Source organism: Schistocerca piceifrons, chromosome 2 (genome assembly GCF_021461385.2).
Source record: "Schistocerca piceifrons isolate TAMUIC-IGC-003096 chromosome 2, iqSchPice1.1, whole genome shotgun sequence".
Taxonomy (NCBI): Eukaryota; Metazoa; Arthropoda; class Insecta; order Orthoptera; family Acrididae; genus Schistocerca; species Schistocerca piceifrons.
In genome coordinates this window covers 490616634-490644276 of record NC_060139.1, presented here as the reverse complement: position 1 = coordinate 490644276, position 27643 = coordinate 490616634, and the positions used below count along the sequence as shown (strand labels likewise).

The window sequence follows — 27643 nt, the reverse complement described above, 5'->3', positions numbered from 1 at the left end:
GGGAATCAGTGGTTGAGAAGGGAGTGAGACAGGGTTGTAGCCTATCTGCATTGTTATTCAATCTGTACATTGAGCAAGCAGTAAAGGAAACCAAAGAAAAATTGGAGTAAGAATTGAAGTTCATAAGAAAAATAAAAACTTTGAGGTTTGCCAATGCCATTGTAACTCTGTCAGAGACAGCAGAAGACTTATAGGAGCAGCTGAATAGAATGGACAGTGTCATGAAGGGAGGATATAAGATGAACATTAGCAAAATCAAAATATGTATAATGGAATGTCATTTAATTAAATCAGATGATTCTGAGGGAACTGGTCTAGGAAAGAAGACTAAGTAGTAGGTGGGAGAGGACTGGCAGTGGCAAGAAAAGCATTTCTAAAAAAGAGAAATTTGTTAACACTGAATGTTGATTTGAGTGTCAGGAAGTATTTTCAGAAGGTATTTCTAAGGAGTGTAGCCATGTATGGAAATGAAACATGGGCAATTAACAGTTTAGACAAGAGAATAAAAGCTTATGAAATGTGGTGCTGCACATGAATGGAAGATTAGATGGGTAGATGATATAACTAATGAGGAGGTACTGAATAGAATTGGGGAGAAAAGAAATTTGTGGTTCAACTTGACTAAAAGAATGGATCAGTTGGCAGGACACATTCTGAGGCATCAAGGGATCAATTTAGTATTGGAGGGGGACCAAAAGTCATAGAGGGAGACAAAGAGATGAACACAGTAAGCAGATTCAGAAGGATGTTGGTTGCTGTAGTTATTCGGAGATGAAGAGGCTTGCACAGGGAAGAATAGCTTGGAACAATAAATACATAAAAGTGATGGGCTTTCTTGTTATCTGGCTATTATTTTCTATTTCTTTATGAGCTGCTAATAATAGAAGCACATCACTAGGAGTGTCTTGATTGTAATTGTTATGGCAAACATGTGAACTGGAAACAAAATGGACAAGGGAAAAAAAACACTACCATTAATTGTGAAAAAATTGAGGAAATTACACACTGATTGAGGGATTTTGTTATAAATTGCCATACAAAAGTGATACAATACATGAAAAACGAATACCAATAAAGGAATCACAAACAAAACAGAGGAATCAATTCTTTCATACTTAATGCCACTTTTCTGCTTGAAACAGTTTTCTGCATTTCTTGAATGCCCACAGCTTTTACATTGTGAACCAGTTTAAAGGTCAGGTCTATGTCTGTACTTCATTCACTCAGTTATGGAGTCTTCAGTTCTCGGGGTGTAAATGAATGTCACGACTGAATGTTATTTTTCTCCTGCATCATTTTTCTTACAAATTCCTTGGTTTCCCAAAATTATTTAAAGGAATTTCCAGGACAGTTCCTTTGAAAAGGTCGTGGTAGAGTTGTGCTCCACCATCTTTGTTCGGTCTGAGAGTGTGCTCTTCTCTGATTACCTCATATTGAACAGGACATTAAACATTACAATCTTCCTTCCTTCATTTCCAAGTAAATTTTCCTTCACATAAGTAGCCTTCAATTGACATATTAAAGATCTTACATATCAGTTTCTCTCTCTCTCTCTCTCTCTCTCTCTCTCTCGGATGTACTACTCTGTAGGTTTGCTTTCGTTTTCACAATACCATACCTCACTCAGTAAGAAAGGAACCCTTCTTTACAGGATTACTTTGGTGGAAGTCTGTCTGTCCCATGGCTAAGAACTCTTTTTTTTCCCTGAGGAACAGATTGGTGTATCAAGTTCAAATTTGTCACATACTAAGGTCTACGATCCCCTGGTGGTGTAACAAATTTAAACTTCTAAGTCAGTGCAATCAAAATATACAGCTATTTGCATCACATATTTTGATACAAACTCACTCATCAAAACCTGTTACTTTCCATTGACCCAGAATCATTAAATTTGGCAAGTAACAATGTTTCACAACTGTTAATTAGTAGTTATATCACGTGACAAAATATAATTTTTTTTTCATTTGTTATCAGACTGTCTGTGTGTTTTTCTGTTAAGACCCCTTTTGCTCAGAAATTACTATTGCGAATGTGAAAGTACACAAAGATTCTCAATTCCCAGGATAGATCAACTATGAACACTCTCTCTCTCTCTCTCTCTCTCTCTCTCTCTGTGTGTGTGTGTGTGTGTGTGTGTGTGTGTGTGTGTGTGTTTGGGGGGGGGGGGGGGGTGAAATCCTCAGAGCACGAATCCTATTCACACTTCGCCAAATATTATATTATTATATTGATTTGCATTATGTAAAAGTTTTAGAGCACTTCAAAGTCTATGGCGAATGCACATCTTTTTGTACTAGTTTCAACTGCCATTACTTCTACTGTATTATAACAGTTGCACCTAGTGATGACACCATTGTTAGCAATACTGAAACTTCTTGGACATTCCTCATGTTTTCTTTTATGTGAGTTCTACCAGTATTGATTGAGGTAAAAAGAAAACTTATTATGTTAGTAACTCATTTGTCGCATTCGTAAGACTGGAGCTTGTAAGACTTTGCTTTACTTCCTGTAGGTTTATGTGCATGGTTCAAAGAGCACCAAGATGCTCCTCTGACCACCAGACTCCACAGATTTAAACTCAATGAAGAATCTGTTGGACCATCTCGACTGGGTTGTTTGCATCATGGATCCTCACCCTTGAAACCTAGCACAGGTGGCCATGGCACTGTAATTAGCGTGGCTCCACATACATGTCAATATCTTCCAGAACCTCATTGACTCTTCCTGCACATCTCAGAGCAGTCCACACTGCAAAAGTTGGTTATTTAGGCTTTTGGCAGGTCATCACATTAATGTGACTGGACAGTGTATAACGATCCTGTACAGAAGTACATTTATCCCCATCTGCTTGATAATATTTTGCATTATTTTAAGAAAAAAATTGGGATTTATTCACAATTTGTGGTACACAAAATCAACTACATTATGAATTGAATCTTTCAAGTTAGCTGCTAATAGTGGTGTTATATTTTGTACAGAAAGCCTGTTTCAGTAGTGCTGCCATTGTCAAGTACACACGTGAATATCATAGTTTGTGAAGCTTATTTACTTTTGCAATATTTGTGCATAGAGTTAATTGTACATGAATGTTTATGTCTAGCTGGGCGAGACGTAAATATTGCATCATTGATGAATCCTTTTGTCATTTAATGAGCCATTATGTCTCTTTGGAAAACTTGAGAAAACATGACGTATTGCCTGCAAAACGGGTCGAGTTAAATTGAACTGTATTGTGACCAAATGGTTTACTCATATTGGCTGTTGAAGAGGATCTGTGCAAATAGGTTCCTAAATAAAGAAGTTGAAATCTTTGATCCCGGTTACTTCGGGCAGTACTTTAAAACATTTTTTATACATGAATAGGCATAGTTGACAAAAATGGGTGAAATGTGAGACATATGTGTATCTCATAAACGTGATGAAATTTATGTACATGGGGAAAAGTTCATTATGGTCATAAAGTTGACATCCTGGTAACTACAGATGTAGCAGTTAAATGATGATCTTTTGATTGTGTCTGTGGACCTGGTTAATAATAAAACCTGGCATAATTATCTGAAATATGCTCCACATGTGATAGTAGTTAGGAAATAGCACAGTTCACCTTCTATATATGTAATTTTAAAAACACTTAATCAGTGATCACATGTTGTATTTACTGCATGTTTCATTCAAGTGCACTGTTTTGTGAACAGAAGTAATGTTTTTTGAGTCCTTTGAGAACATGCATAGTCCCCCCTGCGATGCCATCTTGAAACATCTGCATCTGAAACCGAGTGAGCATCTCCATGGTGCTTCAACACTGACTAAATCCACATACATGTCTTCTCTGTTAATCCTGCCAGGAGAGTGTTCCAAACTGAAGAGCATTACTCAAGAATAAATCATATGGTGACTTTTTAAAGGTTACACCTCTTGTGGTTGAATTACATTTCAGAGTTTGGCTTCTGTACTTTCTATAACTTGTGTGGTGTGATTATTCCACTTTAAATTACGATTCTAAGTACATTTGTGTGCGGCACCAACGGCCCTCAAGTGCAGTTATTTTTTTACATGCAATTATGGACAACGGAGATAGGAAAATGTACGTGGAAAAATTTGGCAGTATTCTATCTGCTTTTAAGAGTAAAAGTTCTCTTGAAGCAATCTTGTATTTCTTCTATTTGATTTTCCTGGAACAACTTCAGTACATAGTAAGGAGACACGTAGTTAAGACACTGTGCTCCCATTTGGGAGGAGCAATTTTCAGCTACCTGTCAAGCCATTCATATTCAAGTTTTCTCTTTTCTTAAAATACTGGAGTTGAGTGAGGTGGGTAGTACCTTTGTGAAGAATTTGACTGATTTCCTTCCTCATACTTATAATTTGCGATCGAGCACACTTTCTTGTCACCTCATTGTCTGCACTGCTTTAAAATTCAGCCTTCCCTATCTTCTTCTCTCTCTTTTAAATATCTCTCCTGACATAATTTCTTCAACATGTTTTCTATCAGATCATTTTAGCATTTCAAAATGGTGAATTAATACAGTACAAATATAACTACTTAGTGTGTACAATAAGTAGTCTCCATATATGGGGCTGGTAGTGGGTAATATCATATGAGTTAGTAGTCTACTTCAGTTACTCAGAGCCTTCGACATGTATAGTTCAGTCTTTTCACTGGGAGTCAAGATCAAACGAACTACCAGACAGTGTTATGCCCTCAAATTTTTCTTGCTGTGAAGTTGTCTGACATCTGTAAAGCTCAAAATTCCATAATTTTTACACACACACACACACACACACACACACACACACACACACATATATCTATATCAGTACTTTGCAAACCAGTGTGAAATATCAGTACCCTGCAAACCACCATGAAGTGCATGACGGAGGGTATTGCCCATTCTAGCAGTTATTAGAGCTGCTCCCCATTCCATTCCTATCTGAAGTGGTTGATTAAACACCACTTTGGTATTGTAATTGGTCTAATTTTGTAGTCATGAGCCCTATGGGAACTATACATACAGTATTTTGGTATATTTCTAAATTCACCATGTAAAGCTGCTTCTTGAAATGTTATAAGTAGGCTTTCTCAGGATATTTTGTGTTCATCTTAAGAGTGTCTTCCAATTCAGTTTCATCAGCGTCTCCATGACAGTGTCTGATAGGTCAAATTAACCTTTGACATTAGTGATGGTTACTACTCAACCACAGTATTATTGCGCTTGGCCTCCCATGGCTGTTATTGGAAACACAGATGTGGCTTGAAATCAGAGAAATAGTATTGGCAGCAATTGAGAGATTTATACCAAATAAATTAACAAACAATGGAGCTGGTCCTCCTTGGTACACAAAACGGGTCAGAACACTGTTGCAGAAACAACGAAACAAACACGCCAAATTTAAACAGACGCAAAATCCCCAAGATTGGCAATCTTTTACAGAAGCTTGAAATTTAGTGCAGACTTCAATGCAAGATGCTTATAACAGTTTCCACAACAAAACTTTGTCTCGAAACCTGTCAGAAAATCCAAAGAGATTCTGGTCGTATGTGAAGTATGTTAGCTGCAAGAAACAATCAATGCCTTCTCTGCGCGATAGCAATGAAGATACCATAGAAGACAGTGCTGCCAAAGCAGAGTTACTAAACACAGTCTTCTGAAATGCCTTCACAAAAGAAGACAAAGTAAATATTCCAGAATTCGAATCAAGAACAGTTGCCAACATGAATAACATAGAAGTAAATATCCTCAGAGTAGTGAAGCAACTTAAATAACTTAATAAAAGCAATTCTTCTTGTTCAGAATGTATACCAATTAGGTTCCTTTCAGAGTATGGTGATGCATTAGCTTCATACTTGACAATCATATACAACTACCTCAATGAAAGATCTGTACCCAAAGACTGGAAAGTTGCACAGGTCACCACCAATATTCAAGATAGGTAGTAGGAGTAATCCATTTAATTACAGGCCCATATCATTAACGTCAATATGCAGCAGGATTCTTGGACATTTGTCGTGTTCGAAGAATATGAATTACCATGTAGAAAATGGTCTATTGACACACAGTCAACATGGTTTTAGAAAACATTGTTCTTGTAAAACACAACTAGTTCTTTATTCGCATGAAGTGTTGAGTGCTATTGACAAGGTATTTCAGATCGATTCCCTATTTCTGGATTTCCAGAAGGCTTTTGACGCTGTACCACACAAGCAGCTTAAAGAGAAATTGAGTGCTTATGGAATATCGTCTTAGTTATGTCACTGGAATTGTGACTTCCTGTCAGAGAGGTCACAGTTCGTAGTGACTGACTGAAAGTCATCGAGTAAAACAGAAGTGATTTCTGGTGTTTCCAAAGGTAGTGTTGTAGACCCTTCGCTGTTCCTTATCTGTATAGAAGATTTGGGAGACAATCTGAGCAGCTATCTTAGGTTGTTTGCAGGTGAAGCTGTCATTTATCAACTAATAAAGTCATCAGAAGATCAAAACAAACTGCAAAACAGTTTAGAGAAGATGTGTGTATGGTGCAAAAATTGGCAATTGACTGTAAATAATGAAAAGTGTGACGTCATCCACATGAGTGAGTGCTAAAAGGAATCTGTTAAACTTTGGTTACATGATAGATCAGTCAAACCTAAAGGCCGTAAATTGAACTAAATACATAGGAATTACAATTACGAACAACTTAAATTGGAAGGAACACATAGAAAATGTTGTAGGGAAGGCTAACCAAAGACTGCATTTTATTGACAGGACACTTAGAAAATGTGACAGATCTAAGGAGACTGCCTACACTACGCATGTCCATCCTCTTTTAGAGTGCTGCTGCGTGGTGAGAGATCCTTACCAGATAGGACTGATGGAGTACATCGAAAAAGTTCAAAGAAGGGCAACACGTTTTGTATTATCACGAAATATGGGAGAATGTTTCATTGGAATGAGACAGGATTTTGGCTGGACATCATTAAAAGAAAGGGCGTTTTTCGTTGTGACAGAATCTTCTTACAAAATTCCAATCACCAACTTTCTCCTCAGAATGCAAAAATATTTTGTTGGCACCAACCAACATAGGGAGAAATGATCACCATTATAAAATAAGGGAAATCAGAGCTCGTAAGGAAAGATATAGGTGTTCGTTCTTTTCGTGTGTTGTACGAGATTGGAATAATAGAGAATTGTGAGGGTGGTTCAGTGAACCCTCTGCCAGACACTTAAATGTGATTTGCAGAGTCTCCATGTAGACATTGACACAGTGACTTTATAGCAAACAACTACAATGATGACTAAGGAAAAGGCATTGCATTGTGAGGGATTTCAAGACAGAAGCAGATATACTATCAAGTGGTGAAATATCACGATAAAACCTCACAGTAAGCTAAACATAGCACTCTCACTTCCAGGTGCAATAATATTAGGGTCGAGTAATACAATGTCAGTGTTTATACAGTGTATGTATCTTCACATTCTTCAGACATGCATACACATTCTGATTATTACAGCTTAGGTAAATTGTTCAAAATGCATATTGCAAATCTGGATTGACATCAGATGTTGGGAAATCCAGGTGATAGTCCCGGTCCGGCACAGATATTTCCTGTGTCGAAAACAGCTGACGTCAATCCAGATTTGCAAAATGCTACTCCATATCATATAAACCTATGACCATTTGTGCTGCCTTTCTTTATGTAGATTCTATATCTTCTGTTAGTCATATGTGGTATAGGTCCCAACTACTTTAGCATTATTCTAGGCTTGGTTGCATGACCATTTTGTAAGCAGTCTCCTTTGCAGACTAATTGTACTGTTATACCAATGAACCAAAGTCTGTCACTCATTTTACCTGTGACCGAACATGTGTTGCCATTCCACTTAATATTCATACAGATTTTTGCACCCACATATTTGTGCAATCTGACAAGTTTCAATTGTGACTCGTCGATATAGTAATCACAGACTACAAAGTTTTTTTTCAACAAGATTCCACGTGAACCTCTCCAATTCTGATGAAATTTTTACAAAATGTATGTGTGGGTCTTATGTGAAGCCACACCAAATTACAGTTTGATCAGTAATATGCTGCAGCCACTAGTCGTGTTCTTGTAAAGGCCAGTTTTTCCATGTTGTGACTGAGATGAATAAATCACCAAGTTTACTATATTGTTGCTCATGATCAAGGAGGACTCATGTGCTGAAACTTTGAGCTTCTGTTTAACTTTTTAGTTATGTGCTGAAACTTCGAGCTTCTGCTTAACTTTTTAGGTACAACAGCCTAGTTGTTGAACATGTGCCTGATAGATCTGCAATACATCATTGTTGCTGTCAAGGTATCTCATAAAACTTGTCATTACAAATTTGGATCGTGTTTGGCCGCTTGTATCTTATGGTAGAATGGCTTTTAGGTACTACACAGAAACAACTTAAATCAGGAATTCCCAGAGAGTGGTACACACAACACTGATGGTGTGCAAGAACATATCAGGGTGGCACATATGCAGTTAAACAAAACATTTATTGATTTAAGCACATATTATTTGCTACGAATAAGTACCACATGTGAATATGAATGACTTTTTTTAAAAAAAAATAATTACATGAGATCTTATTACTTGGGTGTGTCACATTTCTACAATACATAGTAGTTTATCAGCACAGTGCAAAAACCATGTGTCTGTTGTCGACACTGAGCAAGATGATGAAAGTCATTTGCCTCGTACTGTTCCTCACCCCTGTGGCATTCGTCTTCAGCATTTCGCACCACTCCTACCCCATCTCAGGGTTTGTTAAAGGTGAACAAGCTGTAGTGGTATGCCCAAATTTCTAAAAATATCAAATGGTATGCAGTGGCAAAAAGTCTGGGAACACCTAACCTAAATGAACATATAAACACTTCTAAAAGTCAAGTGCGGAGAAAATTTTTGTTTTAAGAAAACAGTTAGTAACAACTTTCAGATTTTCAAATTTCGATATTGAGAAACACCACAAATTCTTTGTTCATAATATCAGTCAAAGTTTTTTGCAATTTTACTCCTTTGAACTGGTTTGTCTCAGAAGTGAAACACTCGTCATACTCAAACTAAAGAGCTCTTTTCAACGGCGCAGAGTAGTCAGATAAAGAGCCCTCTTCAAAGGTGCTGATTAGTCAGATATATGATGACCCTTTTGAGAACCGCACAAAATTTGTAAGTAACTGAGTAATTACGATGCCATTTGCACAGCCTTATGACATGCTGGCTGGCTGGAATGGGAGAAAAAATCAGCATCAGAAAGTCATTCTATCATATGTTACAATCTGCCAAAACATGTCCGGCCCCGGTAGCTGAGTGGTCAGCGTGACGGAATGTCAATCCTAAGGTCCCAGGTTCGATTCCCGGCTGGGTCGGAGATTTTCTCCGCTCAGGGACTGGGTGTTGTGTTATCCTAATCATCGTCATTTCATCCCCATCGACGCACAGGTTGCCGAAGTGGCGTCAAATCGAAAGACCTGCACCAGGCGAACGGTCTACCCGACGGGAGGCCTTAGCCACACAACATTTCATATCTGCCAAAACATGATCCAAATTTGTCACAAAAAGCTCTGTGAGCTGCTTTGACAGCAAATTGTGATAAATCTGCTGTACATTTTGCACATGTTCAACATCTAGGCTGTTGTATTTAAAAAGTTTATCAGAATTATCAAAGCTTAAACATGGTAGTCCCCTTAGATTTCGAGCAACAGTAAAGCAAACTTGGTGATGTATTCATATTTGTCACTACAGGGAAAAAACCATCCTTAACAAAAACACAGCTCCTGGCTCCACAATACTACTTATCAACCTGTAATTTGATACGGCTTCATGTAAGACCCATGTGTAAGTTACACCCTGTAAAAATTTCGTCAAAATGGGAGATGATCGAGTGGAGATTCGTATGTCATTGACATGGAATGACACTGTAGTAATCTGTTAATGGAGATGATGTCTACAATGCTGGTAAGCTGTTCTCAGTTTAGGGAACATTTTGTAACCTAATAGCTAGTGACATGACACATTATTGGCTAGTATTGAGTGTTTATAATTGGTTAGGAGACAGATTGGACAGGCACTGCCATCCTGCATAATAAATGGCTCAAGGATTATAATTCCACTTCTGCATTCTGCCATAAAAATAGTGTATTTGCTTGGTAGCAAACATGAGATTTTCCTCTTAACAATTATTCCCAATTTTTATATGAGTTTTCAATGGGAAATAAAGGATACTTCATTGTTTTATGTTTTCAAGAACTATTGGCCAGTGTCAAATTGTACTGAAATTCAGTTCTTACAGTTTTACACACAATTCATGTAAGTTTTGAAAACGTCACATTTTGCACATCCTGGAGTTATAAACGCTATACGTAACACAAAGAACTTCTAGGTGCTGCCATGTGTCTTGTTGTTAATGTTTTTGTAATTGCATAATATGTTGCAAAGAATTTACAATTAAAGGAATTAATTTTTTTTATTCTTTCCTCTTACAGCTGCTGCTGGTGATCCAAAAACTCGCATCGCTAATGCTGGCAATAACAGTAGTAGCAGCAGCACTGTTCCTCCTGGAATGGCTGTGGCCCATAGTTTGGGCTTGCCACCTCCGGAACAACTGGGCTATGTACAAGTTGCTGCCTTCCCATCGCCAGTTGGGAATAGCACACATCAGCAACATATTCCTTGGCCTCATCCTGCAGCTGTAGCGCCTGGCCCCATTGTAGTATGTGAGATGCCTGTTGCTCCAGCTACCACTGCTCCCAACCCTGCAGAGTATCCTCCTTCACCTCTAGTCAGTAGGCAGTCATCACCCTCCCAGTCAGGATCTCCTAGTCGTGCTGGATCACCTGCAGCTCCACCAGCCCCCTCTCGTCCTGCAACAGTAGAGAGGATACCTGGTAGCAGCAGTAATGGCACTACCGGATTCAAGGGTCCTCCTGTACAACGAAGAGCACGGTCCAATTGTGCACCTGAACCCTTGCCGCTGCAGAGGAACTTGTCACGAAAGGGTAGTGTTGAACCACCAGATGGTGTCTGGGAGTCCTTTACCAAAGAAATACCAGGCATTGTCAAGAAGTACACTCCTGAAGAGGTGAATAACTGGTGTTATTATTTTTTACTGAGTGTAGTGTTTTGCTGTATTCACGTAATTAACTATACTCTCTGTGTGTGTGTGTGTGTGTGTGTGTGTGTGTGTGAGAGAGAGAGAGAGAGAGGGGGGGGGGGGTGGTTAGATCTGGGCAGTGATGAACAAAAGCAACAGAGTAAAAGTAAATGCCACAAAATTGAATACCAGGGAAAGAACTGTAGTGACGGAAACAATCATAGAAAACAAATCACCAGTATTTGGCAGCAGACTGAACTTTGAGGTTATTAATAGAACACTGTGTGAGAGGATGTTTTTTTTTTTCTTTTCCCTCCTCCCCCAATAAGCAGCTGTCACCAAAGCTAAGATGTTATTTTACTTTTATTAATGAAAGGGGCTATTAAGGGTAAGTGACTAGGTATACCAAAAAATAAATAATACTTTCTGGTGTGTGTGTTGGGGGAGGGTTGCATTCCATTTGTGGTAAGAATGAGATCAGTAAACAAATAAAGTGCGTGCGCTGTTCGTTCGGTCTCTGTTACGTAATACATAATGCTGCTATTGGCAAGCTTGAGAGAAGAGAGATTTGATCTGTTTATGGTCTATCTGTTGCTTCATGATCACAAAAATTTCTCTGTGATTTTGATTTGATCAAGAAAGTAAAACAGACTTGAGACAGCTGTTAGGTAAAACGAGCGGCAGTGGGATTTATATGATTCCTCACAAAAACTGTCATTTGTTTTCTTGGGCTGATTGTAAGTAGCATCAAAATCTTGTTTTGGGAGCATATCAGTGCATTTAAATCTAATCATCTTGATAAAGTGTCTGTAAACACACACAATAAGTAAATTTCACTGCAAAAGGTCAGTTTAAGGAAGATTTCAAAAGATCGTATACACTGATTGAAACATACATCCAATTCCTAAATACAAAATCTGAATTGCATAACCAAATTTTTTAACTTTGCTTACGTTATTTACAGTTTTGGAGGAAGAATTCTGGTTACATCTAATGTATGTAGTCTATAAGAGTGTCAGAAATATTTGATAAGACAATTGGTTGCTCTACTGCAGTTGGTTGTTCTACTGGCGTCAAGTCAGAGTCGTTAGTGTGATTTTTATTTGTAAGAGATGGTCCCACATTTCACCATTTATAGTACTTACAACTTTTACCCTAGTTTTCTTGCACAGGCATATTAACAAGCATTCAGTCTTCAACATTCACTTTGTTTCTATCACATAATTTTGCAAACATTTGATATCACAAATGAGTTGCAATTGTATACCTAAAAGTATATCAAAAGATGCAGGTGCATGATACAGAAACCAAAGCATCTGAAAAAGATCCACAAGCTCTTTAAATTTCATTGTGCATGATTAAAAACAGTTTATTTTTATCGGAACGTGGCATTTACGTGCACTTTTTCTTTTGCAGTGAAATGAACTGTTATTAGCACAAGTATTTTATTCCAGTATGTTATTCATACAACCACATACACCGAGAAAAAAATGATTTGATCTTTACTAACACGTTAAAAATCAGTACTGTAGAATTTTACTAATTTCACTTACTGTAGTCTCATTTTGGTCTAATAAGATAAGAAGTTTATCAAGTAATGCAGGGAAGTAAACATATTGCTTTATTTGAGGAAGCTATTTGTGGTCTGAAATGTTGAAAGCTAAACACATTAAAATTTGATTTTACAATCCTAGAACCCATAAAGTCTCCATCTCTGTGTTTAGCAGAATTTGTTGAGGTATGGTTCTTTGTTTATTTGAGTCTTTTGGAATTCCAGCTCAAACAGAAATGTGATGAAGAACTAAAGGAAATGGGAATTCCATCTGCAGCTATATCAGAGCTCCGTGCTGTTCTGACAAAGTTAAGTAATACAAATGGCTTAAGTAACTTGGAAAGGAGAGGCGATCTGACATCCTCCAGCAACAGGAGAAAGCCAGAGTCCATGGACAGTGAGGTACAAATCGTAATATAGTTTTTTGTGCAGCTACATTTTATTGACAATTGATATATAAAAATTAATGTTCTGCTGCTCCCCCGTACCCTCCCCCATCACCCCTTCCCCAAGTAAAAATAGTTGCTATTGGTCTTCAATGTTTTGAATGAAGTGAACTTTATTTGTAACATGTTATGTTGCATTCAAAGAAAAATGTAGGGAAAGTAGGCATGTTGATAAGCACCTAATAAAATAAGTGACACAGCTGTGAATGTTCTGAGCCATTGCAGTCTCAGGGCCGTAGTCTTAACTGTGATTACATGGAGTGACTGTGATTCATTAAAAACAGGTGTTGATGAAGATGATCTGTTGATCTATGCACCTTTTCAAACTTGAACAAGAGAAGGATAATGACAAAACCTTCTCAGGCTTCCATCCAGGTGGCTGCATTGAAATTCTGAGGGGTTTCAGTGAGTGTGGCACTCGTCAAAGTGTCTCAGATTTCAACGCAGCCATGTGGATGAAAGCCCAGACAGATTTCATCAGCTGTATGTGTTGGGAAAGTTCTGCACTCACGTATAAGAATGATAATGCTTTGTTTTTATTTTTTGCTTAGTGGTTCATGGTGTGGGTTCCTGTAGCCATGTCCTAGTTCATGAACCACGGGCAACGTATGAGTGGCCAAGTAAGTGGTCCCGACAGTCGGGATACCAGTTACTTTGGAATAAGGCTGGGCATCTCGGACGTATTCTGAGTCGTGGTCACCTTTGTGCTCATACGGCAAAGACTACCAAATCCACCGGTTAGTCTCTCAGCCGTTAGGGGTAAAACCCAATGGGACTCGGGGCAAGTAAGGCTAGCAACCTGCTTCCCTGGTACTTTAAATATGATGCTGGCAACAATCAGAGCAAAATGCCTCGGACCTTTTGGAGGTGACGGAGTCCCACCTCTAACTGACAAACCAGGGACTCCTAAGATACGACTTGGCAAACAAATGGTAATGAGATGGGGAGCTATTAATATCAATGGGGGCTACTCTTGGAAGAAGGTAGAGCTGGCAGAGGCTGCAAGTAAGATGAGGCTGGACGTTTTAGCTGTTAGTGACATTCGGGTAAGGGGTGAGAAAGAAGAAGAAGTGGGAGAATACAAGGTCTACTTGTCAGGAGTCAAAGCAGGAATAGCACAATGGGGTGTAGGGCTTTACATCAGGAAAGAAATGGAACCCAGCGTAGTTGCAATAAGGTATGCAAACGAACGACTGATGTGGATAGATTTGACAGTGTCTAGCAAGAAAATTAGGATTGTGTCAGTATATTCGCATTGTGAAGGGACTGATCAAGATAAGATGGATAGTTTTTATGAGGCACTCCGTGATGTAGTTGTTAGAGTAAAGGACAAGGACAGTGTTCTGCTCATGGGTGATTTTAACGCCAGGATTGGAAATCGAACAGAAAGGTATGAAAAGGTTATGGGTAAATTTGGAGAGGATATGGAGGCCAACAGGAACGGGCAGCAACTCTTGGATTTCTGTGCCAGTATGGGCTTAGTAATCACAAACTCCTTTTTTAAACATAAGAACATTCACCGGTATACTTGGGAAAGCAGGGGAACCAGATCTGTCATTGACTATATAATAACAGATCAGGAATTCAGGAAGGCTGTGAGGGACACACGTATATTCAGGGGATTCTTTGATGACACTGATCATTATTTAATCTGCAGTGAAATTGGGATCGCGAGGCCGAAAGTGCAGGAGGTCAGGTCCATATGTAGGAGGATAAGAGTGGAGAAACTTCAGGATAAGGAAATCAAGCACAAGTACATAACAGCGATCTCAGAAAGGTACCAGTTAGTTGAATGTAGTCAATTACAGTCATTGGAAAAGGAATGGACAGGGTACAGGGACACAGTACTAGAAGTGGCTAAAGAATGTCTTGGAACAGTAGTGTGTAAAAGTAGGAGGAAGCAAACAGCTTGGTGGAATGACACAGTCAAGGCAGCCTGTAAAAGGAAAAAGAAGGCGTACAAAAAATGGCTACATACTAGAACTCAGGTAGACAGAGAAAGTTATGTTGAAGAAAGAAACAGAGCCAAACAGATAATTGCAGCATCCAAGAAGAAATCTTGGGAAGACTTTGGAAACAGGTTGGAGACATTGGGTCAAGCTGCTGGAAAACCATTCTGGAGTGTAATTAGCAGTCTTCGAAAGGGAGGTAAGAAGGAAATGACAAGTATTTTGGACAGGTCAGGAAAACTGCTGGTGAATCCTGTGGATGCCTTGGGCAGATGGAGGGAATATTTTGAAGAGTTGCTCAATGTAGGTGAAAATACGATCAGTAATGTTTCAGATTTCGAGGTAGAATGGGATAGGAATGATGATGGAAATAGGATCACGTTTGAGGAAGTGGAGAAAATGGTCAATAGATTGCAGTGCAATAAAGCAGCTGGGGTGGATGAAATTAAGTCGGAACTCATCAAGTACAGTGGAATATCAGGTCTTAAATGGCTACACGGGATAATTGAAATGGCCTGGGAGTCGGGACAGGTTCCATCAGACTGGACAAAAGCAGTAATCACACCAATCTTTAAACATGGAAACAGAAAAGATTGTAACAACTACAGAGGTATCTCTTTAATCAGCGTTGTGGGTAAAATCTTCTCAGGTATTGTTGAAAGGAAAGTGCGAGTATTAATTGAGGAGCAACTGGATGAAAATCAGTGTGGGTTTAGGCCTCTTAGAGGGTGTCAGGACCAGATCTTTAGCTTACGACAAATAATGGAGAAGTGTTAGGAGTGGAACAGGGAATTGTATCTATGCTTTATAGATCTAGAAAAGGCATATGACCGGGTTCCTAGGAGGAAGTTATTGTCTGTTCTACGAGATTATGGAATAGGAGGCAAACTTTTGCAAGCAATTAAAGGTCTTTACATGGATAGTCAGGCAGCAGTTAGAGTTGACGGTAAACTGAGTTCATGGTTCAGAGTAGTTTCAGGGGTAAGACAAGGCTGCAACCTGTCTCCACTGTTGTTCATATTATTTATGGATCATATGTTGAAAACAATAGACTGGCTGGGTGAGATTAAGATATGTGAACACAAAATAAGCAGTCTTGCATATGCGGATGACTTAGTTGTGATGACAGATTCAATTGAAAGTTTGCAGAGTAATATTTCAGAGCTAGATCAGAAATGTAAGGACTATGGTATGAAGATTAGCATCGCCAAAACGAAAGTAATGTCAGTGGGAAAGAAATATAAACGGATTGAGTGCCAAATAGGAGGAACAAAGTTAGAACAGGTGGACGGTTTCAAGTACTTAGGATGCATATTCTCACAGGATGGCAACATAGTGAAAGAACTGGAAGCGAGGTGTAGCAAGGCTAATGCAGTGAGCGCTCAGCTACGATCTACTCTCTTCTGCAAGAAGGAAGTCAGTACCAAGGCTAAGTTATCTGTGCACCGTTCAATCTTTCGACCAACTTTGTTGTATGGGAGCGAAAGCTGGGTGGATTCAGGTTACCTTATCAATAAGGTTGAGGTTACGGATATGAAAGTAGCTAGGATGATTGCAGGTACTAGTAGATGGGAACAATGGCAGGAGGGTGTCCACAATGAGGAAATCAAAGAAAAACTGGGAATGAACTCTATAGATGTAGCAGTCAGGGCGAACAGGCTTAGATGGTGGGGTCATGTTACACGCATGGGAGAAGCAAGGTTACCCAAGAGACTCATGGGTTCAACAGTAGAGGGTAGGAGGAGTCGGGGCAGACCAAGGAGAAGGTACCTGGATTCGGTTAAGAATGATTTTGAAGTAATAGGTTTAACATCAGAAGAGGCACCAATGTTAGCAGTGAATAGGGGATCATGGAGGAATTTTATAAGGGGGGCTATGCACCAGACTGAACGCTGAAAGGCATAATCAGTCTTAGATGATGATGATGATGATGATGATGATGATTCTATTTCCAGTGGTTCGCAGACACTATAAAGTTCTTGAATATAGTCATTTTTCTGTGTGAAGCTGTTTCATTGTTTGAGAGAAGTGCATTACAGTATTTTATTTCATGATTAGCAATTACACTGGTGTGCAAAACTTAAGGAGGGAACTAATTTTTTCATGATCTGTCACTGTCGAGTAACATAGCTTGTTGAAACGTGGACTGTACATAGAAATAACTGCTACAGTATACCATAGTACAAAAGATAACTGAAAGAAGTATGCTATGAGAGAAACAGAAATGACACTTTTATTCAAAGATGATAATTCCACTGAAGTCATCATGATTCATGATGGTTGTCTGGAAGTTACAAAAGACTATACATTGTTCTTAATAGCATATGTGATCACCACACACAGCACTGCGTGCTTTGCAATGTACTTCCACTTTGACTACGAGGTTGATAAGGAGTTCTTTTGGGTAGGGTATTTAATTCCTCCAACAGCATTTGACAACAGCTGGATAGCCATTAGAGGATGTGGATGGGCTGCAGTAGTTTCCCCAACACATCCCACACATGCTCACTCGCATTTAAATCAGGAGAACTCCTAGGCCAGTCCATTTTCCAGATATCCTGTCTTTCCAAAAGCTCATCCATCTGCACTGTTTTATGTGGTTGCACATTGCCACTCGTAGAAATAAATACAGCCCTGAAAATAAGAGCATGGGGAAGCCATACATTGGCACAATAACATTGACCAGTGAGCATACAATGTTCAGAGATTGGAAGATCTTGCAACATCAAGCCTCCCCACACCATAACATTTGGACAAGTAAAATGATTGTGTTTGACGATGTTCCTGGGTGCATTCCTTTCTCTCATCTCTCGCCATATGAGAGTACATTCAGAGTCACTACTCAGTGTTTCTGCCTTGCAGTCCTATTAATTGTGGTTGCATTTGCACCTGATGTGTGACGTGGATCCTTCCTTGCTTGCTGCATAGTGTAGTGGTCATCTCCTGCTGTAGTGGACTTGGTTGGCCACCTCCTCCCATTCACGCAGGAGTGCCTGTCATTTGGAACACTCCACAAGCATGTGAAACAGTGCTGTTACCAATACCAAACTCCTGGTCTACACTCATTACATTTCATCCTTCTTCCAATTTCCTGATGATTCTTCCCCATTGGAAGTCATCCATATGTTGTCTCCAGGCTCAGTTGTAATGAAGAACACCACCACGTAGTACTGCAAATGCTTGCATACACCATCTTTCTCCATTTCTTTAATTGCCTTGTGTTGCGGAGCCTCCACCATCTGGTGCTATAGTGATGCTGACCTCACATCGTGTGATGTCAGCTTTCTATTCACAACTGGGAGACCTCGGGCAACATCATTCCACACTTCCATAAGTTTCGCAGAGCAGTGTTATTAATTTTGCCCCTTGGACTTCGTGAAGCTACCTCATATCAAAAATTATGCTATACTTACAACATGTCCTAATCCACACAGCAGTGAGTGAAGAACAGTGTGTAATGGTGCCACTCATAACAACTTGGCACAACAATAGTAGGTACAGTGCAGCCAATGTGCAGGTTTTTCCACTGAACCAAGAAACATAACACATTAAAATAAATCAGCATAATTCTCAAACTGAAAACACATATGGTCTGATCATTTTAAAATTAAAATAAAGTGATTATTTCAAATAATAATTGTTGTTGTAAAAATTATAAAAATAAAAACAAAAAACTTCACTCAGGATAATGTAGTTATCCAAAACAGAGGAATTAACCTCAGTAAGAAAGTAAATCTACTCCCGAGGGCATCACCTAGATCTTCTTTTGTTGTTAGTTTGTATTTATTTCTGCATTAAGCAAATACGTATGCATTTCGCTCCTCTTTCTGTAAGTGTGAAAATAAAAAAAAGAAAACCTACACATTGTATTCAGTATAATCTCCCCTCCCCCCCCCCCTCCCCCCCCCACCCCTCCCCCCCCCCCCTCTCTCTCTCTCTCTCTCTCTCTCTCTCTCTCTCTCTCTCTCTCTCTCTCTCTCTCTCTCTCTCTCTCTCCCCCCCCCCCTCCCCCCCCCTTCCCCCTTTCCCCCCCTCCTCCCTTCCCCCTATGTATGTAGTTTTTTATATGCATTGACAGTATTATGAAAAGGGTAGTTGCAACTCACCATAGAGCGGACAGTCTGAATCACAGATAGATGCAACTAAAAGTCAGTCAAACAAGTAATCTTTTCTTTTGGCCAAAAAGGCCTTCATCGGAATTCAACAGCTAGAAACTGCGGTCAGTAGAGTGTGCGTGGGGGCGGGGGGGTTGCTAATTCCAATTAAGGCCTTTTTGGCCAAAAGCTTACCTGTTTGACAGTCTTTTTGTTCTGCCTATGTGCGACTCAACATCTCTGCTATATGGTGAGTAGCAACTGTCCTTTTCATAATATCGTCATTATTCCATCCTTGATTTTCCACTGTTATTTTTATGTACATTCTGTCTTGAACATTTCCAATTTACTTTGTTAATCATGTTGTTGTTTGCAGTAGTAAATTTCATGCTGGCTTAATTTAATTATTGTTTGCCTGCAAAATGTATATAGTACAAAATGGAGTACTGTGCTAGGAAATGTTCCACAACCTTTGTATCCTTGTAATGGTACCACATAATTTGTTCACTCATTTCCAGAATGAAGATTTAGTTATAATTTATTGTGTGTAATCTAACTTTCTGTGCTAAGAAGTGTGATATAAGTAAAGGCAATCTCAAGATTGACATTGTTTTGTTCATTTCAGTGTTTCCTTGTGGAATGGTACTCACGTGAAGGAAAGGGTTCTTTGTTTCTGCCACGCAGCAGTTCCTTGTTGCAAGTGCTTGGATTACACAAATAGTAATTTCCTCTCTTCATACAAATTACTCACTGAATGTGAATATGTTTCCAAATATGTTAGTGTGTCTCACTGCGACTACACAAGTGGCACAGTATCAGGCAATCAATACTATGCTATTTCTTTCCCGACCCTGCACTGAAACCATAAGAAATCACTACCACAGCACCATACTCTCCATGAGCCTGCCTTCAGTGTGTTCAGCATTGTGTTTTCCAGTCATTTGTCTCCATATATCTGAATTATTTCATCACTGCAATGATCCAGATTCATCTGTTTAAGAAGTCATTAATATCTTCCTGTGACACTATTCTGTTGTACCAGATTGTTTTAGCCCTGAATATACTTTGCGAAGTATCATATTAAATTTGCATTTGCTACATATGTTTTCCGTGACCAAACCAATCATTTAATTCTTGCAAAATACATACATAGGAATTCCATGTGCAGATCTGCCTGTTTGTATTGTTTCCCTTCAAATTTTTATCTTCTTTTTGCCTTGTTTACTGGACAGTTACGATCCTTGTAGGTATTAAATTACAATAATACTATGACATTAGAGTCAGAGGTACCTTGTTTGAATGATTTATCAATTTTATAGTAACTTAATGCCTTTTGTGAGGTATGTGCTTTGTGTCCACATTGGCTTTCACACACTCCATTCTCCCATCTCTGTCTTATACAGTGCAAACATAAAACTGTATAATACTGTCTTTTCTCAATCAACCACTCTATATAAGACGACATTTTGCAAATGAAAAGGAGGTGGGGGGAGAGCACATGGAAACCAGCAATCTTCTTTGCATTATATATAGATATAATAGAGGGAAACATTCCACGTGGGAAAAATATAGCTAAAAACAAAGATGATGTGACTTACCAAACGAAAGCGCTGGCAGGTCAATAGACACACAAACAAACACAAACATACACACAAAATTCAAGCTTTCGCAACCAACAGTTGCTTCATCAGGAAAGAGGGAAGGAGAGCGAAAGACGAAAGGATGTGGGTTTTAAGGGAGAGGGTAAGGAGTCATTCCAATCCCGGGAGCGGAAAGACTTACCTTAGGGGGAAAAAGGACAGGTATACACTCGCGCGCACACACACCCATATTCAAATGTCTGCTTGTGTATGTGCGGTTGGATATGGGTGTGTGTGCGAGTGTATACCTGTCCTTTTTTCCCCCTAAGGTAAGTTTCCGCTCCCGGGATTGGAATGACTCCTTACCCTCTCCCTTAAAACCCACATCCTTTCGTCTTTCGCTCTCCTTCCCTCTTTCCTGATGAAGCAACAGTTGGTTGCGAAAGCTTGAATTTTGTGTGTATGTTTGTGTTTGTTTGTGTGTCTATTGACCTGCCAGCGCTTTCGTTTGGTAAGTCACATCATCTTTGTTTTTTAATATATATGCAGGGCATTGTACTGCATATGGCAAATACAGTGTCATCCTGTGAGAGAAAAAATAAGTAGTCTTCATGTTCTTGCTTTTGTTCTTGCATTTATTGTAACTCTTTATAAACAGAGTAAGTCAGGAAGAAAGGTGCAAGCTTTGAGAGTTCACAGTATTGCCGATTCTGAACAGAAAACTTCAGATGCATATATTCCCAATTCCAAATGGTTTCCAAGATAGAAAACATTTAATGCCGCTTTTGTTTGTTTTTCTTTTATAATTCAAAAACCGTGGCTTCTTGTGAAAACATGTCACAGAACAAAATTAAACTACATTAAATTTCCTACAAAAAAGTTTGTATTCATTTTTTTGCTAGGGCTAATAGTTTGTGTGGACAGAGCGAGAGAATATTGAAAATCTTACACAACACACATGCCCTGTAGCTTAGGTAGTTTTTGTACCCCAATTTGAGAGAGTTTCCCAGTTTCATAGATCACAAGTATCCTATATCAAATTTGTTGTCTTGAATTCCTCTACGCTACTGTTGTACATTTAACATGGTGTGGTAACACACATTGCATTTTGATACTTTTTGATTAAAGCAGACCCCTCCCCAAAAAGAAGAAACATTAAGTTGTTGATAGACACAAACAAAAAGAAAGAAAACGTGCCATCTTTTGGAGTAATCCTTTCTCAAGCCACAGTAAACACACACGAACACGCACATGCCTATGCCCCTACATGGTGCCAGCTCCACGAACAGTACAATGGGTGGGTTGGGTAGAGGGGGCGAGAGGAAGAAGCCAAGGAGAGGGATTAGGGGTGGTTGGCTAACAGCCCAGAAGGAGACTGCTGGTTTGCTGGCTGGTGGAGGGAGGGATGATGGGTATGTGGGCTAGGCATGTGATGCATGGTTGTCGGAATTGTTGGGGAGTGGCACATGCTGAAGGTGACTTGGAGATGTGCACTGGGAGGGGTTGACAGGACGAAGGAAGGGGAAACTGTTGGATGTGGGTGGGGACAGTGGATTACCAGATATAGAGGTTAGAACGATATGGAAGTGGAGGAAGTGTTGTGAGAATAAATCTCATCTGCATACTTCAGAGAAGTTGGTGGTGGAGAGAAGAATCCAGATAACACATGTTGCGGAGCAGCTATGGAAATTGAGCACGTTGTGCCACCTTATGATCAACTTAGTTTTTTCAACAATCTGGCAGTGGCCACTCATCGTAGTGGACCGCTGGTTGGTAGGCCAACATAAAAAAGCTGTGCAGTGTTTGCAGCAGAGGTAGTATATGACATGGCTGCTTTTACAGGAGGCCCAGCCCCTGATGGGGTAGAACAAGCCCATGACAGGCCTGGAGTAGGAAGTGCTGGGTGGTTAGATTGAGCTGGTCTTGCACCGTAATCTACCACAGGAATATGAGCCTTGTGGCAAGGGACTGGGAGCAGGAGTGGCTTATGGATGAACAAGGATGTTGCGCAACTTGGGTGAGCAACGGAACATCACTTTAGGAGGGATGGAAAAGATCTTGGGTAGCATGTCACTCATTTCAAGGCATGATGAGTGATAATCAAAGCCCTGATGAAGGTTATGGTTCAATTGTTCCAGTTCAGGATGATATTGGGTGACAAGGGGGGACACTCCTTTGTAGCTGATTACTGCAGGTATGGAAGGGTTGGGGAGGGGGGGTTGAAGATATAACACAGGAAATCTGTTTGTGGACTAAGTTTGGGGTGGTAGTGCATGTCCGTGAAAACCTTTGCGAGGCCTTAAGTGTACTGGACAACAAGGGGGTTCTCTTCATTGCAGATGTGTCATGTAGCTGTCACCAGGATGAATGACCACCACCAGATTGTTGTCACGAACAAAGTCGACCACCCGATGGCACAACAAGCACAAATTGAATGGCTGGCCTCTACCACTAGTTTCTCCGAATTACACAAATAGGAGTTATCCTTAAAACACATTATCCACTCCTGTAATCGCTGTGATCTCGGTCTCTGATAGCTCCTTGTCTCTGCACCCCCAATGCCCACGCAACAGTTTTTGCTTACTCTGTCCTGTCACCCCCTCCCAATTCACATCCCAACATCACCTTGAGCATGCGATGCTACCTAATGGCTCCGACATCGGTGCATCACATGCCTAGCCCATGCACCTGCCACCCCATCCCTCACTCCCTCATGTATTCCTAGCTGGCAAATTGGCTGCCTGCTTCCGAGCTGCTGGCCACCTAACCATGCCCTCTCCCTGCCTCCCACCTCTCTCCCCCTCTACCCACACAACCCAACACTACTACTAATACAATCTAGTCACCTGTCTAAATGCAAATGGTGGTTGTCCAGCCAGCCCAATGTAGGACCATGAGCAAGTGTATGCACATGTGTGTGTTTACTGTGTGTATTTTACTTTCTTTCAAAAAGGGATTGCTCCGAAAGGTAGAAAGTTTTCTTTCTGTGTGTGCCTTTTGACAACTCATCACGTCTGCTTTTTGATGAGTGGTCTCCAAGGTATTTACTTTCTACCAGGACTTTCCATGACATTTAAATTGCATTTTGAGCTACCCTTTGAAGCTTTCTCACAAAGTGTACAATTTTGAATCGTTCCAGATAAAATTGAGAAATAACTTCCTTTGGTCTTTCTTTTGCAGAAATAATACATAGAACAAAAATCAGTTGTTGCTAAACATGCTTGACGATACATGAAATTATTGTTTGTTTGATGAGGCTGTGCTGCTGAGCAGTGAGCCTGTTGACATGGAACTGGTGTGGTTGTTGAAGGCCTTCTGTCTGCTGATGAGATTTGTTCCAAAACATTGTTAAAACTGATTGAACTACCACCAAAAACTGTAGTATCTCTCTTTTTTGCTACAAACAGTGTATTGCTTTTTGACACTACACTCAAGCATAAAGTTGGCAGCAAATAGTAAATTTGTAGTAAGTAGTAATTCTGTTGTGCCTCCCAGTGCACACAGACTATACTTAAAAGTTTGAGCATAAGACTTCGTCCTTCTCTCTCATTTCATGTGGTTATTTGGATAGCTGCCACCTGTAACATTTTATCAAATCAGTTGTAACATCATAACTGGTTAAACCACAACTAAATAATGCCTTTATTTCTTGTTCTTGTACATATCACCTCTAGCTGAAAAATTCATCTTTTAACTTGAAATTCTCTCCATATAGCATTGTGAAACTTTGGTTGATTTCAAGCACTCCACAGCTTGTTGCTGTACATAAATCCAAAATAATTATAAAACAATTTGTTCTGCACCCAAACAAAGTATTCTGCATTGTGTAACAAACTGAGATTTGGTCTCTGAATTACTTGTTCATAGTGAATAAATATCCTGTTGACCTCTTAAAATTATATTTTTAAATATAACTATCAAACCATCAGATATGCCAATAGACCCATTCTCAGCATAGTAAATGAGTGGTGTGTGTAAATCACTTTTTTCCCTGCCGTATATATTTGTGAATATGTATTATGATTTTGTTGGCTACTGTGTTCAGTTTGTATAACATCTTAGAACATCCCATTTGTCTACACCTTCACTAGTTTGCAGTAAATAGCTAAGAAGCACTTCACACGTATCTCAGTTACTGTAATGGAATTCTAAACATGTATCTGTGTAACTCAGTTTTTTCATAACCTTTAAGTAGGTTGTAAATAACTTTACCATTACTGAGTGGCCTAGCAGTTTTGTTAATCTGTCTCAGGGGTGGACAGCCGGCCGGTGTGCTGTGCGGTCCCTGGTATTAGTCACATGAGCCAACAGGTATGGCAGTTATCCTTACGGTGAAGGAACACAATGTTTATTTACTTTGGAGGGTACCTAACCAACCTGTACATAGTTTGTGCATGGTGGGAGGTCCCAACTTTTTCTTACTTACATTGGGCTGTCTGTCACCTGTACATGAACTATTCTTCTTAAAAACTCTCCTCAACAATTCCTTAAAAGAGTTTTATGTACTGTTTCTTTTGTATAGAATTAAAACAATGGTTGGGCTCTAAAAAGACTGCAAATTTGTGTTTCTTGTGCAGTAAGGCCAAGGATGTGGACTGTGTCTAATGTTTCTTTTATTAGCTGTATATAATGAAACTTGTGTGACAAGCATCTGGAGGAAATGTAAAGTGTTTTAAGATATGTGATGGTTATTTAGTATTCCTATATAAATCAGCATCACACTTTTTTTTCAGTTGAGAGTGGTTTTGGTCAGTAGCACTAAAAATAAATATGCCTTGGTATCCCCCTCACACTGGAAAAGCTCATAAGTGTCATTGCTGTTTTTATCCCATTCTCAGTTTTTATCTTATAGGCATATGACTTGAGATTACTTATTCATTTTTACAAATGCCGATCATTGGTCTTAATAATTATAAACTAGTGGTAAAAAGACTAGTGTTGTAAATTAAAAAGGTTCTGTGATATTGCAGTTTTTAATACAGGTGTTTTAATATTATTGATTAAAAAGTACTAAGTTATTTCTTGCAACTTGCACTTTTGTACTGAATTTCTTATTGATGATACTTGCAAATTCGATGTGATGTTCTCTCTCTCTGTTATCAATTTCTAGGTAAGTTGGATTTGAGATGGCAATGGCTGCATTATCTTCTAATGTTTCATTGTGTCTTTGAAGTGTTATAAATCTGTTAAAAAAGTCAGTGTTAGTTTTCAGATTTTGATCATTAGTGTCAGAAATTTCAGATATGTAATGGACTGTTAGGCAGTCGCTCGATGTGGATACATTTAGTATTGTAACTGTTTGTTGCATCAGTCATAGATATTTGCCAATGATATAACTTAAGCTGAGGAGATGCGATGCTAAAACATTGGTTAGTGCCATACATAGTTTTCGTTGAATTCAATATTTTCGTTACCTAGCATGTAACTCACATAAACATTCACACTGAGTTTCTGCTAGTGACACTTTATCCTCAGTTCTTGTGCTGTCGAATATTTATTAAATTGTCTTCAGCTGTTTTTGGTTCTTAATTTTCGTTCATTATACATTTACAATCTAGATTAATAGTTCAGAAATTTCTTGGTCAGTGAAAGGAGCACTTAATTTTCATTCATTTATTGCAGTTTCTGTGGTAGAGAGAGTGTCAGGGAAATTAAATGATATCATAGTGGCTCACTTCATTCTTCTGCTACTGTGTCACATTATCATGTTCATAGTTGGTTGCCTATTGAGTTTCCCTAAAGGTGAGCATCTCATTTACCTAAGTGTTGGTGTACTAGGTAACTACTTTGTAACAATATGAAAGTGAATGAGTGTTGTTGTTGTGGTCTTCAGTCCTGAGACTGGTTTGATGCAGCTCTCCATGCTACTCTATCCTGTGCAAGCTTTTTCATCTCCCAGTACCTACTGCAACCTACATCCTTCTGAATCTGCCAGGAAGTTTTACATCCTTCTGAATCTGTTTAATGTATTCATCTCTTGGTCTCCCTCTACGATTTTTACCCTCCACGCTGCCCTCCAATACTAAATTGGTGATCCCTTGATGCCTCAGAACATGTCCTACCAACCGATCCCTTCTTCTGGTCAAGTTGTGCCACAAACTTCTCTTCTCCCCAATCCTATTCAATACTTCCTCATTAGTTATGTGATCTACCCATCTAATCTTCAGCATTCTTCTGTAGCACCACATTTCGAAAGCTTCTATTCTCTTCTTGTCCAAACTATTTATCGTCCATGTTTCACTTCCATACATGGCTACACTCCATACAAATACTTTCAGAAATGACTTCCTGACACTTAAATCAATACTGGATGTTAACAAATTTCTCTTCTTCAGAAACGCTTTCCTTGCCATTGCCAGCCTACATTTTATATCCTCTCTACTTCGACCATCATCAGTTATTTTGCTCCCCAAATAGCAAAACTCCTTTACTACTTTAAGTGCCTCATTTCCTAATCTAATTCCCTCAGCATCACCCGACTTAATTAGACTACATTCCATTATCCTTGTTTTGCTTTTGTTGATGTTCATCTTATATCCTCCTTTCAAGACACTGTCCATTCCATTCAACTGCTCTTCCAAGTCCTTTGCTGTCTCTGACAGAATTACAATGTCATCGGCGAACCTCAAAGTTTTTATTTCTTCTCCATGAATTTTAATACCTACTCCTAATTTTTCTTTTGTTTCCTTTACTGCTTGCTCAATATACAGATTGAACAACATCGGGGAGAGGCTACAACCCTGTCTTACTCCCTTCCCAACCACTGCTTCCCTTTCATGTCCCTCGACTCTTATAACTGCCATCTGGTTTCTGTACAAATTGTAAATAGCCTTTCGCTCCCTGTATTTTACCCCTGCCACCTTTAGAATTTGAAAGAGAGTATTCCAGTCAACATTGTCAAAAGCTTTCTCTAAGTCTACAAATGCTAG

The 27643-nt window shown here is 39.3% G+C and overlaps 1 protein-coding gene across 2 annotated transcripts in view; it reads left to right on the top strand.

Annotated features, from left to right (window-relative positions):
• The window catches only part of LOC124776408 (nascent polypeptide-associated complex subunit alpha, muscle-specific form), a 69496-nt gene that overhangs the window by 12267 nt on the left and 29586 nt on the right, over positions 1-27643 (top strand). For both annotated transcript variants that reach the window (XM_047251391.1, XM_047251392.1), the window contains exons 3-4: positions 10486-11081; positions 12871-13047. In XM_047251391.1, coding sequence (XP_047107347.1) covers positions 10486-11081; positions 12871-13047 — 773 coding nt within the window. The remainder of the gene's footprint in view (positions 1-10485; positions 11082-12870; positions 13048-27643) is intronic.